Source organism: Ciona intestinalis, chromosome 8 (genome assembly GCF_000224145.3).
Source record: "Ciona intestinalis chromosome 8, KH, whole genome shotgun sequence".
Classification (NCBI taxonomy): Eukaryota; Metazoa; Chordata; class Ascidiacea; order Phlebobranchia; family Cionidae; genus Ciona; species Ciona intestinalis.
Window position 1 is genome coordinate 1730964 of NC_020173.2, and position 16422 is coordinate 1747385.

At 36.2% G+C, this 16422-nt stretch overlaps 5 protein-coding genes and 1 long non-coding RNA gene across 6 annotated transcripts in view; 2 read left to right on the forward strand and 4 right to left on the reverse strand.

Annotated features, from left to right (window-relative positions):
• Positions 1-1000, reverse strand: part of LOC100179208 (myeloid differentiation primary response protein MyD88) — a 3825-nt gene extending 2825 nt beyond the window's left edge. Inside the window, exons 1-2 of the mRNA XM_002121666.5 lie at positions 481-1000; positions 276-426 (exon numbers count right to left, since the gene is read on the reverse strand). Of these exons, the coding sequence (XP_002121702.5) occupies positions 276-426; positions 481-918 (589 nt within the window). The 5' untranslated portion in view covers positions 919-1000. The remainder of the gene's footprint in view (positions 1-275; positions 427-480) is intronic.
• On the forward strand, positions 995-3286 carry LOC100181540 (probable tubulin polyglutamylase TTLL9). Its single transcript, XM_002121602.5, has one exon. It carries the CDS (start codon positions 1811-1813, stop codon positions 3116-3118), a length of 1308 nt encoding a protein of 435 aa, XP_002121638.2. The 5' UTR covers positions 995-1810; the 3' UTR covers positions 3119-3286.
• Positions 3287-3327: 41 nt separating this feature from the next.
• LOC108949673 (organic cation transporter protein-like) lies at positions 3328-9685 on the forward strand. The gene is made up of 11 exons (XM_018812744.2): positions 3328-4130; positions 4592-4733; positions 4813-4883; positions 5125-5228; positions 5545-5699; positions 6058-6226; positions 6469-6693; positions 7018-7232; positions 7653-7835; positions 8303-8444; positions 8642-9685. The coding sequence occupies exons 1-11, from the start codon at positions 3957-3959 to the stop codon at positions 8757-8759; spliced, it is 1698 nt and encodes a 565-aa protein (XP_018668289.1). The 5' UTR covers positions 3328-3956; the 3' UTR covers positions 8760-9685.
• Positions 7013-8603, reverse strand: LOC113474478. Its single transcript, XR_003396134.1, has 3 exons — positions 8530-8603; positions 7722-7818; positions 7013-7100 (listed from the first exon to the last, which is right to left on the reverse strand). It is a non-coding gene; the product is annotated as an uncharacterized LOC113474478 (long non-coding RNA).
• Positions 9529-12281, reverse strand: LOC100186284. The gene is made up of 5 exons (XM_002124409.4): positions 12082-12281; positions 11400-11581; positions 10714-10875; positions 10165-10275; positions 9529-9887 (listed from the first exon to the last, which is right to left on the reverse strand). Exons 1-5 carry the CDS (start codon positions 12161-12163, stop codon positions 9681-9683), a joined length of 744 nt encoding a protein of 247 aa, XP_002124445.1. The 5' UTR covers positions 12164-12281; the 3' UTR covers positions 9529-9680.
• Positions 12282-12470: 189 nt separating this feature from the next.
• LOC100179970 (probable cytosolic iron-sulfur protein assembly protein CIAO1 homolog) lies at positions 12471-15989 on the reverse strand. Its single transcript, XM_002121133.5, has 6 exons — positions 15773-15989; positions 15154-15414; positions 14713-14804; positions 14049-14250; positions 13578-13665; positions 12471-13230 (listed from the first exon to the last, which is right to left on the reverse strand). Exons 1-6 carry the CDS (start codon positions 15906-15908, stop codon positions 12996-12998), a joined length of 1014 nt encoding a protein of 337 aa, XP_002121169.1. The 5' UTR covers positions 15909-15989; the 3' UTR covers positions 12471-12995.
• Positions 15990-16422: the final 433 nt, after the last annotated feature.

Genomic DNA, 16422 nt, shown 5'->3' on the forward strand with positions numbered 1-16422 from the left:
GTTGTCCAAATTATCAGCCATACATAAAAAAATGAAAAATCCAAAAAATAAATAATCACCCATAAAGTAACATACATGGTTACTAATAAGCTGGCACGAGGTGTTAAGCCCGTGTAATAACAACTTTTGTTTTTCGGCCACGCGAGGATATAGTAAGTTACATTCATTCATTCATTCATACCAATGATCAAGAACAGAAAGTACATATAGTTGAATAAATAAGTACAAAATCAATAACTAGGCTAAATTCTTTACAAAAAAAACTTCTTAATTACCAAACCATGGTTCCATATCTGTGAGAACATCTTGACGACCAATTGCATCTAACATCATACACAAGTTGCCAATGGTAGCAGATGGTTGCCTTACTTCATATTCTTCCAAAACACATCTGGTTTTGTGGCGCTCATTCTCGAAATTTAAAATCTAGAAAAAAGGCCATAAATTCCTATACAGTTACAGTTTAAAAGAATAGGCTACCTCGAGGTTAGAGAAGCCCATTAAATCAGCCAAAGATTTCCAGTTTTGAACTGTGGCTCTTTCAGGGTCAAGATGCAAACCCAGCTGTCTGCGTGAGTCGAAACGTAGATGTCTCAGCTTGGTGCTGCAGAAATCACTTCTAGGCATTCCGACCGCATAACTTATAACATTATTTCTTTCATCTTCTTTTGCGGAAATGTCACCAAGTGGATTTGGATCAGCAGACGCATGAGATTGTTGCATGTATGAAGGTGGGGGGAAAAGACATGAGGCACCTCCACAAGCCCCTTCATTTTCCGGCTTCTTGTCTAGTTCAGCCGCCAATTTATCACAGCCACCATGCAAACTTTCACCAGACTCCAAACGAGCTCTTTCTTGCTCATTTGCCAGCTTATTAAATTCCTTTTCTTGGTCTTGCAGTGAAAGTGGGGCAGACATTTTTACAGTCACACCAAGTATATCAACTGATATTAAATATTTTAAATATACCCAAGTTATTACTGAAATACACACAACAAAGTAAACATGAACACTCATAATACTAATCGAACTGCCCGCTAGAACTAAAGCTGCTGAATCACATTCAAGATTCAACCAAACATTACAAACATATTGCTTTATAATTCGCATAGGTAAAAGGTTCCACCAACTCCTTCGGTTCCACGTACACCAATCCCCTGCTTTTCATATAGCTATAACCTATAACGGTAGCCTCACAGACTGCGACAAACAAAAAAGCAAATGTGGAAATACCCCTTCCGGTTTGGTCGTTGAAATGACGTCTGGGGTTTTCCATTTTCGTCACAGCTGTTAAATTACAAAGCGTGACCATTTTACGCTACGGTGACTATGTTTCGTTATGACCTCATGAAACAAGACAAACTGTTCATTTGAACCTCCCCTTACAGTTTTAAAATTTGATAATATATTAGATCAACAAAATGTTTTTTATAATAAAATACGGACATGTGATATCTAATCCTTATTAACTTAAAACTAGATAAAATTGCTAGTAAATTGGGGACAGTGTTTTGTGTATTAGTATTATAGTAAGGTGCTAAAACAATATCTACGAATATTTGTAATATCCAACAACATAATTATCAAAGTAGCATAACCGTTTACCAATGTTTAGATATCTATGGTTTATCTGCGGTATACTCTTTCTATGCTTGTCGTCACGACAACAAAGAAAAATACCTAAAGGGAAAAGTCGCGTATTGTGAAGATATCCATCGAGAAACTGTATATATATTTTAAAACATACTACAGTTTTAATTTGACATATTTGTGTAAGATCCTAGTTTTCTGTGCTGACACTAACTGTACAATGTCAAAGAATTTAAGAATCGGACGCAGTTACCAGAAAAAGTTAGCTGGCGATCACAGAATCATAAGGTTTCGTTGTGCATTGAATAACACCATTGGAGATGTGCTGAAACAGAGACCTGGGTGGGTAGAATCGAAGGAAGGTGAAGATTGGGACTTTTACTGGTGTGATATCGGGTGGCTGCGGGAAAATTTTGACCATATTTATATGGAAGAACACGTTCGAATTTGTCATTTCAGAAATCATTTTGAGCTTACACGTAAAAACTTAATGGTGAAAAACTTAAAGCGATTAAAAAAACAGCTAGAAAGAGAGTCAAAATCTGAGTCGGCAAAATGCGACTTCTTTCCAATGACCTACGAGCTTCCGAGTGAGTATCACATCTTTGTTGAGGAATTTAAAAAGAACCCTGGTACCGTGTGGATTATGAAACCGATTGCAAAATCTCAAGGAAAGGGAATCTTTTTGTTTCGTAGACTGAAGGACATAATCGATTGGAAGAAAGAAGGCTATAGGGCAAACAATGAAGAAAGAAAGGAAGAAACGAAAGATGTTGAAACGTACATTGTACAGCGGTATCTCGGCAATCCTTATCTTATAGGAGGAAAGAAGTTCGATTTGAGGATTTATGTTCTTGTGACTTCTTACGTACCACTGAAAGCCTGGTTGTATAGAGATGGTTTTGCGAGATTTTCTAACGCGCGTTTTACACTGGACAGCATAGACGATAGCTACGTCCATCTTACGAACGTTGCGGTGCAAAAAACTGCACCGGATTATGACCCAGAAAAAGGTTGCAAATGGTCGCTGCAGCAGTTAAGGCATTACCTAACCGCGAAACACGGTTATGAAACCGTCGCTAACGTTTACCAACAGATGAACGAGATTTTTATCAAGAGTTTACAAAGCGTGCAGAAAATTATCATAAACGACAAGCACTGTTTCGAGCTGTACGGTTACGATATTTTGCTCGATTCAAACCTTAAACTATGGCTGCTGGAAGTGAACGCTTCGCCTTCATTGACTGCAAGTAATCAAGAAGATTATGACCTAAAAGTAGGTCTGCTTGAAGATACGTTAAATATCATAGACATGGAAGGGAGTCTCACTGGTAACGAGAAAAGGGTGGGCAACTTTGATCTAATGTGGAACGACGGACCTGTATATGCTGAAGATGGAAGTACCGATGCATTAGGCGGACCTTCGTACGCTACCAATACGTATTTAGGGTGTCATAATGACAGAAAACGCCAACTCAATCAATTGTTTCGTTCATTGCAAAACAAAAAAACGGCCGCTGGGCATTAGGCAATATATTAAACCGTTGCTGCTGCACTTAGCGGTCGTGCGCTGCATGTTCTTACCACACGATTTCAGAATGCATTTTCTGTTACTGTTTCATTCATATATTTTTTCTTCATTTAAAGAAACCGTAATGGGTTTGTTTGAAGCAAACGATACTGAATAAAACTAATTTATATACCTATTTTTTTTCTATTTATTCGTCCAAAAGATACCTATTTTTTTTCTATTTATTCGTCCAAAAGTTAGTGAAAGATTTGTCCTGCCATGTTTAAGAGTCTGTGTTTGTGGTTACTTTAAACTGCTCACAATTCAAAGCGTTTGTCGTATACTCAACGAAAGAGAATGTCGTGATTCGTAAAACCGCATTCTTGGCAAGCGATTGTGTGGTGCAAATTAGTCGACTGGCATGCTGCTAACGCAGTTAACCAATGTACGAGGCGCATTCTTTTTAATTTGTTGTACTTGCCGGACGCATTGTTAAGTCGCCGTAGGCTACCGTGTGAAACCCTTTTATATTAACTGAGTCAGCGGGTAGAAAGTCTTGTATATAACCCAAACAGTTCTTATATGAAATGAAGTCGAATCGACGGCACATTTGAGCACTGAATAGATGTTGGACTCCAGCCTTCGCATATAGAATTTCTGCTCTCTTGCGAATTCTGTACTGGAACGATGCCTTGCACAGCTGTGTACTTCGCTCAATGTCTGGGTCGTTATCCTATCTATATAGTGTGAAAATCTGGAATAAGCCTATAATTATATTATTTTCTGTAATATTACTGTGGTGATAAAACTTAGAAAAATCGTAGCCTCCAACGCGTAGATAGCTTGTGTAACCAGCATGGAATTAGACGGTTTAGAACGACAAGGAAAGAGCTATTACGATAAGAGGCTCCTCATTCTTATATTTTTATCAAGCCTTCCGAATGCTTTCATTACGCTGCAATCTATTGCTGTGCAATACCAACCACCTTATCGATGCGATATCTCTGTACTCCCTTTCCACGCAAATTCCGTGAGTACATTTTAAAAATATTTATAATTGAGATAAGGTGGACCAGGTTTTCATTCTTTCCAATCGTTCTATTTGGTTGCAAAGGAAGATTAATTGCATAAATATATTACCGTATCCTTATGACTTAAAAAGAGCATTCGTAACTGCTTAAAACACTCTTAGAAATTTGGGATATTTAATGTGTGCTAACGGTATTCCACCTTACCCTACCGTACGGAAGACGGGGGTACCATAAGCACATAATATCCAAATATCCTGATTGTGTTTTAAACAACTAACAACGGTCTACGGAAGTCGTAAGAATACTCTTTTACAATTCTTTGAATCATCTTTGTTTACCACCAAAAGGAACAAAAAATATAAAATAAAAAGATGTCCCATCCCCCCCTACCCTACTAAATATACACTGTTGCAAAATCATGCTTTTAAAGATAAAAAAAAAAATATTTCTGATCAAACAGGATAGTTTAAAGAATTGGAACGAAACTGATCTAAACGCTACGATTCCGTGGGTACTGGACAGCAGTGGTAAAATTGTTAGGAGCTCTTGTACAATGTACAATATCACTCCAGTACATTTGTCAGGCCTTTCACTTTCACAAGGTAAAGTAGTTGCATGAGTTCACAATTAAAAATAAATAAGTTTACGGCTTACCGTTATAACTCATTTACATTTCTTCAGTAAACAAAAGTGACATTGTTCCATGCACGAATTACTACTTTGACGGGGTTGAGAAGTCAGCTACAACAGAGGTGAACCATAACTTTTAAATTAATTATAAGTAAAATAGATTGGGGTAAGATGGTCTATGGTTTCATTTTCTATCGTCAAACAAAACATTAACAGAGATACATAACCGTATCCCCATAGTCTAAAAAGCGCTGACAACTGGTAAAAGGCGATATAAGGAGAATAGAAATGTTTTGTGTCGACGGTTTATATCTTGCTTCACCCTACTGTATAATATGAAAATACACCAATCTAACATTTTAGTTTGAGATGGTCTGCCAACAAGCTTGGATACAAAAAATAATGATTTCAATTTATTTCACTGGTGGTTTGGTTTTCTCTTTAATTGGAAGTTATATCTCAGACAGGTAAGAATACGTTACATATATTTATATCACTATGATTTCAACCTTTTTTTAAGTACCAAATGCATTGATGTAATAGGGTGGGGAAGATGGGACACCTTTTTATTCTATTTTCTCTTCCCATTTGATGGTAGCAAACAAAGAATGTTTAAAGAATTATAAAACCGTATCCTTACGACTCTCATATAGACCTTTGTTAATTGTTTATAAGTAAAACACGATCAGGATATTTGAGTATTATGTATTCAAGCTGTCCTATCTTCCTCTGCCCTACTATTGAATGTAGATCGTACCTAACCGTTTACGTATGTTCTTTTAGGTGCGGTCGCAAGCCGGTATTCCTCATCTTTACTTTTCTTCAGTTTGCAACATCTATCGCAGCGAGTTTCAGTGATAGTCTAATAACTTATGGCAGTACTATGTTTCTGTCTGGTGGGGCAAACATGATTAATTTTATGACAACCGTCGTTCTAGGTAATACGAAATTGATTGAAAAGTATATAGTAGTGGAGAAAGACGGTACTTTTTTAAAATTTTTTTTTACGGGTACCTATTTGATGATAGAAAAAAACAAATATTAACAGTATTATTTGACAGTACTGTTGTTATGTATTAAAAATCGGTGTTAAGCAAAACAAATACAACATCTTTTCAATGGCAGAAAAAAGACATATTAATAAGATGCTTGATAGAACTAATTCGTAGTATCACCCCAAAACCATGTGAGTTTGGACATGATTTGCAGTATGTGCTTAAATGTCCCGTCTTCCCCCACTCTACTATTATACCACCGTTAGGTCTGTATGCTACAAACATCGTGTTTTTTTTATAGGAACAGAGATGCTTTCACAAAACAATCGGTATCATTCATACTTCTTAGCGGAAATTGGATTTTCTGTTGGATATTTATTGATGCCGCTGTTGGCTTTCCTTCTGCGTGACTGGAGATGGTATTTAAGGAGCATTGGTTTCATGGGTGTTCTATACATCCCATACTTCTGGTAGATAACTCAGTAAATTTTGCATTGCCGCTTCATATAGTAGGGTGGGAAAGATACATTCTATTTTTTCGCCCCGGTTGGTGGTAAACGAAGAACATTCAAAGAATTATAAATCCGCATCCTCACGACTCCCATATAGACCTTCGTTAATTGTGTAAAACACGATCAGGGTGTTTGGATATTATGTGCTAAGGGTGTCCCGTCTTCTCCTAACCTACTATATAATTGCTTTTCAATACCAGGTTAATAGACGAATCTCCGAAGTGGCTTTTGGCAACAGGAAATTTCAAAGGCGCGAAAAAGGTACAAGAAAAAGTACGAAAGTTGAATGGAGAATCACCGGGCGTGAAATTAGTAGCAGATTGCGATGAAGTTGTGGCAACAAAATCGAACGTATGGAAAACTTTAAAGGGGATGATGGAACACCCTGTTTTGATATGGAGACTTGTGATCATAACTTTTGGGTGGTACGTGCTGGTTCAGTGTTATCATAGTATACTGAAGTCACTTCTGTCACTTCAGTATACTATGGTATTATATTGTTTCTTAACATATCATAGGGTGGGGTGTGGTAAGATGGGTATATTTTAATTGACCTTTCTCTTCCTATTTGGAAATATGAATATATTAACAAAAATGTATAACCGTAGCCAAGCGACTGTAAAAACAGTTTCTATAGAAACTTGTTTTAATTGTATAAAACACGATTAGGAAATATTGGCTTTAGGGGATAACGGTGTTACATCATATACTCCACAGTACCATAATCATACATACCGTTTAATTTTCAGGTTTGTGGTGAACGTTTTGTACTATGCAATAGCTTTGAATACGAACAGCTTGAGCGGCGACCGTTTCCTCAACGTGTTTTACGCTGGAATAGCAGAGTTTGTTGCAACGTTGTTATATTTCCTTGTTGTCTCAAAATGGGGTTGCAAGAATTGCTACTGTATCACAATGTGTATAGCGTCAATAATGCTTCTATTGACACCACTGTTTGCTAAGTGTGAGTAAAATTGTTATATGGTAGGATGGGGAAGATGGGACAACTTATCGTTCTATTTTCTTGATCCATTGGTGGTAATCAAAGAACATTCAAAACCGTATCCTCGAGCCTTTCATAGACTGTTGTTAGTTGCTGTTTAAAGCACGGTCAGGATATTACGTGTTTAAAAGGTACCATCTTCCCCACCCTACTATATAGTATTGTGAGTAAAAATTGGACACCTTTATGGTGTATTATTCCATCCAACTCTGTTTTAGCAATTTGCAATGCTCAATAAGAATCGTAAGGCTATAGTTCTATAAATATTTAAATGTTCTTTGTTTACCGACAATTGAGTTAGGAGTATAAAATAAAAACATATCCCATGGAACCCCATCCTTCTAATTGTATAATATTGTTACTAATCCTGTATTTTATCAGGGAACTCTATACTAGTAATTATAGCCACCATGATGTGCAAGTTATGTTCGTCAATTTGCTTCAACTTACTGTATGTTTACACGACTCTGCTCTTCCCAACGTGTGCACGTAACTTAGCAGTTGGAATTTCGAACAGCGGCGGCAGGATCGGTAGCATTGTCTCTCCCTATGTAATGTATTCAGGTGTGTCAACTATTGAATTAAACAACATATAGAGGCCTTAAGCTTAATATTTAGTAGGGTGGGGGAGAGATGGGACCTTTTTTTGATCTATTTTCTCGCCCAGTTTAATGGTAAACACGAAACATTCAAGGAATTATAAAACCGTATCTTCACTACCCCCATAGACCGTTGTTAATTGTTTAAAACACGATCAAAATATTTGGAAATTATGTGCTAACGGTTTTCATCTTACTCCGCCCTACTATATTCTACAACACCAGAAATGGCTATTTTATAATTTTGTAGGGTGAGGTAAGATGGGACAAGTTTTTACTCCCTAGTTTTCGTCTCATTTAGTAGTAAACAAAAAATAAAAAAATATATAACCGTAGCCTGGCATCTTTAAAATTCCGTTGCTAATTTTTTAAAATACCATTAGGAAATATTGGTGCTAACGGTTTGCCTTCAAATGTTGTTTTTTATACCAGGAGGAATGGACAGTTCTACAATCCCAATTATTGTAGTCGGTGTCATAGCTCTATGTTCGACCGGAATAATATTTTTCGTGCTTCCCAATTCTAAACAAGAAGACTTGCCACAAACTGTAGAAGATGCGTTGGCTTTAAAAAGGTAATTTTGTAGGGTGGTAATATTGATAGTAAACAAAGAACATTCAAAGAATTATAAACCGGTATCCTTACTATACACTGTATACCTTGATTTACTGAATCCATGTTATAACACCCAATCACAACGACTGTCAACTTGTTGTAGCCGCATAGAGATTTAAAAATACACTAACATTGAACCGTTCGTTTATCCTTTAGGGACTTCAACTACTGCGGTCAAAGGATAGTCTTAAATGGAGCTAAGACAAGAATAGAAAATGATCCGATCGATGGACCTTCTAAGAGTTCAACAGAAAAGCAAACTTTAGTTGCCTAACATACAAACGGGTTATGTACAAGGTCGAAATTTTATCTGCGAAAATCGAAACGCTGTTTTGGCAATGGAAAGTTTATACTCGTCTGTCGTATTTGAAAGTTATTGTATAAATTACCATATACCCGGTATAAATTGGCTACGTGATGTAAATGGATAAATTGCCTGATATGTAAGTAGTGTAAACTCAAACGTAATTTTTGTAATGTGTGTACATATATACAATAATGAATGAGAAACGGTTTGGGTGTACTGGCATTTTACGGACGCTTTCACAAAATGTAATGTTCTCTTTCCAACGTGTTGTAAAAAAAGCAACTGGTTTTTCGGAACTGATTTATAACGTTAGCAACATGACGTCTATATGCTGCTTTCCATTGCACAAATACGTTGCATAGGGAGCACGCATATATATATATATATATATATATGCGACAGTTAGTCGGTATATAGCATGCAAGTTGTAATTGCTTCAGCATAAACACTCCATATCTTCGCACCACACAATTTCATTAAGATGGCAAATCATAACAGTACCGTGTATGAAGTGGGGGGAAATAGAACACCTTTTCATTCTTTTTTCTTGGCCCATTTAGTGATAAACAAAGAACATTCAAAGAATTATAAAACCGTTTCCTTACAACCCCCGTAGAGCGTTGTTATTTTCCTAAAAAACGATCAGGATATTTAGATATTATGTGCTAACGGTGTCCCGTCTCCCCCCACCTTACAATACCAATTTATAACAGTGTGGTCAACATGAATATACATATATATTAAAACGGTATATTATACTAACTTAAAACCCCTGCGCTTACAATTAATGCTAAATCATTTTAATCAATTATTAGAACATTGGCAATTGATCATTTCAGCACACTATTATTACTTGCATACAATGCAATGCAACCCCTATATCTGTGATCAGAGAAAAAAGTAAATGGAAATTGCTGCCACTACGACCGACAGTGCACCAAAGAAAAGTTTTGCTTCAAGTTCAATTTGTTTCACAACTGAAGAATCGTTGATCATACGTTCAGCAATACTGGTTTTAGAACCTGCTTTGTTCTCAACTGGAAACGGTTGATCTGGAATTTTCTTTTCCAAAAATTCACAAATTGGATCCCAGCCCTATGTGTGCAAAAAGAATGTGTTTTTTGTAGCCTACAATAAGTGGGCTGGGGAAGACGGGACACCTTTGGCACATAATATCAAAGTATCCTGATTGTGATTGAAACTAAATTTACGTTGCAAACGAAAAATACGTTGAAAAGTGTTAAAGCATTTTTTAAAACTTTTAACGAATAAACAGTTTAAAGATTAAAACGCAAGGTTGTCATTTTAAAACTATATGCGATTTATGGATACACGAATGCATAGTGTAACAATATAGTTTCAGGCAATTTACCTGCTTAATGTTGTAAATAAGCAACTGGTTTTTCGGGACAACTGATTTAACGTAAGCAACATGGCGTCTATATGCTGCTTTCCATTTCTTTGGATTTGGTTTTATTGACCCCTGTAAAAATCAGAACATGAAAGCATGGAACAAATATACAGCAGGGTTATAACAAGTTGCTTACAATAATATAGGCCGACTTTTATATATCGTACAGGTGTTATTGGACATTAAATAAAGAGCATTACAATAGTAGTACGTGGGTATTTTAGCCTACAAATAACAAATTTAACTCAGTTCTGTTGACTTTAAAATAAAAACTAAAGTTTCAACGCGTAAATGTCTTGTCTGAAACGTTTTTAACGTAGGGTCGTAATAAATTTGGACCGGGTGGTCATTGTATATGTTCCGACCTACTGCGCATGCGCAATAGAACCCGGTACAAGTATATCATGACAACAGCTAAGATTTCTGAACAACACATGTATTTGGTTGGTAATTGCAGTCTATACAGACTTATAAGCCAACTATCAAAGAACTAAAAATAATGTAACTTACGAAGGTAGAAAGAAACATATTTTCATGCCAGCGTGTCAGCCGTTTGCTGGTTGGACAAATGTATTGAAGAAACTTGTAAAACTTGTGATCTCGCTCGGCCTGTTCCAACATGTTCTTAAAGCTAGTAAACCAGCTGTCTTCCTCACGCAACATGAGAATAACCTAAAATAACACCACTTAATAACGTTTGTTATTTGGAAATATTAGAGTTTGTTATTTGGAAAATGAGACTTACAGCATTTCTGTAAGCAACAGCAGTTGATTACGAGTTTGTTTGAATGGGAGAAAATGAATAGACAGACTGAAGGTATTGATGTATAGGCTATAGTTCAGTATACACTACAAGGAAACGATTAAAAATTAACCTGTACCACCAAGAAGTTACAGCTTGGGCGTTATGTAAATCTTTTTTTTTTAATTTCAGCGAATTCTTACATTTTTATAATAACCTTCACGAGAACAGTTGGTCGTTTTAAACCTTATTTCAATGTATAAGGTTGGGTAGGATGGGACATGTTTTCATTAACTTTTCTCGTCCCATTTAGTAGAAAACAAAGAATATTTACGGATTGCACAATCGTAGCCCGACGCCTCATTAAACTAGTTGGTAATCGTTTAAAGTACGATTATGAAACATGACATAATATCGCTAACGATATTCAATCTTATATCAATACCTACTATACCTTAGCCGAGGGCCAACGCTTTAAAAACTCTTCAAAGTGATATGAATGAGGCATATCTACGACGGCTTCCACATTTTTCGAATAAATCTTTTCCAGAATAGAATCTACGTCTGTGGATTGGTTGTTCCATATTTTCTCCCAATCATCGAACGCGAACTCAATCGCTTCTTCATAGTCGTAAACTGAAGAAAAAGACAATAAAGAGAATTAAATAAACAATAGACAAAGTAAAAGAAACCAACAGAATAAGCGTGGGACTGTAGCGGTTGACTATGCTATGATTTCAAGTTACAGTTTATCCAAGTTTAGTTTTATGTGTAAAGATTGAATATTTAAAGCCGTGTTACGTAACTATTACAGCTCTAACATCTGTATGTGCTTGATCAACACATCGCGCGTATTTTAACGTATAATTGAAACTATACGTCAAGCCTGCCCGTTCGGCGCAGTGACATCACTTTTCAACGTAAAACCTCATTTAGGATAAGGCATATGTAAAGGGAGACTGGCAAATACGTCCCTGGTTTAAGCCGGAAATCTGTCTTTCCATTACCTTTAACACAACAAACTCACGTCTCAGTTCAGTATGCAAATACAAATTTTACGTGCAATGGCGGTTAATCGCGATTGTGTGCACAAGGTAACCCAATCAATCTAGAATATACAAAACTAAAGCTCTTACCTGCATTATAGTCAAGCAAACGTAAGGCTCTTGCTAGCGACTTGGTACCAGTTTTTGGAAATCCAGCACATATGACTTTCATCTCGCTGTTTTAAGTACTAGGTTCTTACTAGCTTTGACTCTTAATTTATTCAATGGCATACAAACAGAAATGACCCAGCACTGTTTAAGCACCTCTGGCAATAATTACCTGTAATGAGAGCAAAACCTAACATTAGCGACGCGCACCAGACAAATAACGGTGACATGCGTAATTCCCTTTTTCACTTAATGTAAAAGAAAAAAGTTTTATGCAATAGCGCATTCATAGCGTTTTTAATATTACTGTGGTAAAGACTAGGGATGAACCATGAAAACAAATTCTTAAGTTGGGCAAATTAACAAACGTAGGTCTCACACGCTACATTGCATTTAACCTTGCATATGTGTTTGCCTAAGTTATTATGGAGTCGTTGAAATATGCCACATAGCAAACTCAATTAAATAAATGCAGCTAATAAAAGTTATTTCTTTGTGACCAAACTCTATTTGCATCTTACCTGTGCTAGTTGTCCAAATACTGAATCACTACAATGCAAGAAATAAGGACTGTGGCCAGAGAATAAGGTAGATGAAGTTTCAAACTGATATGTTCCCAACATAATTATTTTTTGTTATTACCTCCTAACAATTGCACTAAAGAATAAATCTTCCAATTGAAATACCCATGTAAAGTCATGCCCTTATTTTTAAGAAGAAATAGTTCTTTATAATATATAGAGAAATTAGAGTTTAAAAATAGGTCGTCAGTCATCACATTCCTATTGAAGCATAAAGTTGCAAAGAAAATCCAGGGCCACAAAACAATAATTAAGACCAGAATTCCTTCTTAACAGTATTAGTGACCATCTGTATGACAAGCACTAATTCAATGCTCATCCGTCAATTTCTATTTTCCACAGTTTAATGCAACTATCATCACTACAAGATGCTAAAAGGCCTGGTGTGGTTGGATTCCATGACACAGCGTTAACATCTTGATCATGTGCTTGCTGAGTTGAGGCAACAACACTAAAAATAGGATCAGAATCCCCAGAGCTCTCATCTTCACGAAAAACTATAATAGAATTGTCACCGCTGCATGCTGCAATCATGTCTGTTTGATGACACCTAAACAAAGTTGTGGCCGAATGAATGAATGCAAATTATTTATCATCGCATAGCGGGACAGCAACAGTTATATGGGTGTTCTGTTTAGTACTAGTACACCTTGTACCCGCTTACAAGTTACCACATATGTATATTGCTGATTATTTTTTAGGATTTTTTTAATGTTTGACAATTAAAACAACCAATAAAGAAATACTGGATTAAAGCAACTGAACACATTCGCCCACAATAGTAACAACCACAAGCCATAACCCCTGGACTTGAGGCAAGATTATAAACCACTGTACCATGGTCTTAAATAAAGTGATCTAAATTTCCATCACTATAGATAAAAACCTAATGCTTACCAAGTGACACAGTATATTGGTTGATTAAAATAGCCAGATAAGGTGCACACACATTTCCAAGTAGGAGTTTCTCCTTTAGTTGCAATTCCTGAGCAAATGCATGTGTGGTGACAATTCCAATATTCAACAAAAGCATTTCACTAGACATTACATTATCCTAATTGTCACAAAATCATACTACTACTATACAACCTTATACGTAAAGTATTGCCATTCCCTAAACATATATTTTATGCGCATAAGTTTTTGGGTCGTTCTATTGGCTTATCTAGAACAGTAATTACGTATCGGGGAAGTCCTGGAACAGAACTTCAATATTTTTTTCAAATACATATTGTAATTACTGCAATTAAATCAGGAAATTATTCATCTGCAGATTTTTTTAAATAACTAGTTTATGAACAGAAATTTTTTTTAAAAAAATGAGCTACAGTTTATATTCAATAACTGAATTTTTTATATTTAATTTACCTTCCATATTACCAGGTTCATATTTTTGCCAAACTTTTATTGTTTTATCGTCTGAACCTGACACTAACCGCCTACCGTCCTTTGACCACGAAACTGACCATACAGTAGACGAATGACCGGACAAGGTGGCGAATGAAAGCCATTCGCCATCATCTTCTTTAAACAATTTTATCGTATCATCGTAACTGGCAGATGCAACAATCTGAACAAAGGTAAATAAGTAATAAAAAAATTTCTGTGGCATAACAATTTGACGACAGGTGTCCTATTTTATACTATGCAAAACTATACATAAGATTTTCAATGTAAAACCATGCATAACCCTAAAGTGTCTGTCTTAGTGGGTTACTAAGCATTAGAACATCAAAACACCAATATTCTACAGAACAGTTGTTCAAAAATCATTCTTTAAACACTTTACAAAAGGCTAGGTAGTGGGTACACTACAGCAAGATGTGAATCTCTTTATTTTCCCTTAACTTAGTTATGCTTGAAACTATTACCATTTAACATGTGATGCATTCAAAGCACTACTCAGTATTGTCAGGACTCTTTATTATTATTATAAATCGCGACTAAACATAATTTTTAGTTAAACATAATACCTCAAAACATTAATAAAATGTTTATGATAAAAAAATATTAAAACCTCTTAAAAACATACCGGTTCAAAAGGATGCCATGCTATGTCTTTTACGTCTTGTGTATGAACAGTAAGAACGCCCGCGCATTCAAAATCGTCTTCTTCGTCATCAACTGAAACAAGTAATAAGATCAAAACATTTATGGTGATACTAAACGGCACCAAATATACAGTTTGGGAAAAATGATTTTAGAATTATAAGGTATGTGAACACCTAGAAATTAGGCAGTCATATCCATTTTTTAAGCCGTCATATCCTGTTTTAAAATAGAGCTGTTATAGTGAACTGAAATAAATCCGTAACGGTACAACCTGTGCATTTTTACTTTGACGTGCATTACAAACTCAGCACACGTCACCAAAATTCTTGCCCAAAAGGCCAAAATAATACCTTGGCACACTGCTCTGGCAAGTTACGGTTACTGGTTAAACATAAAACTCTTAACAATTTATATAATTTACCTGACCAGATCCAGACTGATTTATCCCTTGAGCAAGTAGCTAAATATTCTCCAGATTGTGACCATGCTACTGCTTTTACTTCATTTTCATGACCTTCTAATGTGGCAGCAGATTCAAATTGTCCGGAACTTTTATCCCAGATACAAATAGTGGCATCGAAGCTTGCAGAAGCTAGTTTATTACCGCATGGGGACCAACCTACTTTACGGATAGTTCTTTGATGACCATCTTGAAGAATTGATTTGCAAACCCATTTATCACCTGAAAAATTTAAATGTTAACTGTATATACTATGTCAGCAATAGTGAAGAATCTTTTGGTACAGTTCAGCTTTGGCTGCTGTTGGTACTGGTAGTCAGGGGTTATAGGATTAGTGGTTGGTTGTTACGTTTAGTGGTTAGAAGATAACATGGGGGTAGGATTGTTGGCACCAGTGAGGAATCCTCTGATACATAGCAGAATAGGCTGGTGGAAAGTGTTAGAGGTTGGTGGTTAGGGGGTTAGTAGTTATAGGGGTTAGTAGTTAGCAAATAAGGTGGGGGCAGGATTCTTCACTAGTACCGGATTGTTCACCAGAACCACTATTTCCCATCAATAAATGGAAGCAAAATGTGTTTACCTTCTTTTCCCCATATCCGTATGGTTTTATCTGTGCCACAAGTCGCCAACAGTGTTCCTTTAGGATTCCACTTCACGTCCCATACTCTGTCCCCGTGATCGTTTAACGATGCAACACAATCTAACGTCGGAGTCATGGCAAAAGCTGTCAGATTATTAAACACAAAACACAACACGCTTAAAATAAATTAGATTGTCACTGCGGGGTTCTCCCTAATTCACGAAACGAAATATCTGTTATTGTGCACGTAGTGTAAACCCAACTTGCAAATTAAATCTATTGTCTGTGATCTAGGACTTCTATGCAACTTGCGAGAATCCCGATGTAACGCTATGAACGGAGATGCCACGTCACACCAGTATCTATTATTATTGGGATGTCATAAGCTTCTATGTCACAAATACGTCATAGTGACACCAAACTGGATTTTTGCTAATCGCGCTACAAACAAAAAGAATAATTTTCGCAAACCTGGGCAAAATTTGATCAAGCTAACACATTCGTCTACGCAAAAGCGGAGAACAACACAAAGAATGTTAATTGCGGCCTGGTATATTTTTTGGTATGGTGCAAAATAGTAAAGTTTAAAAAATTAAATATTTTGTATGGAAGAACAGAATTTTGTACGAGAAGTATATATTCGCAAAGTG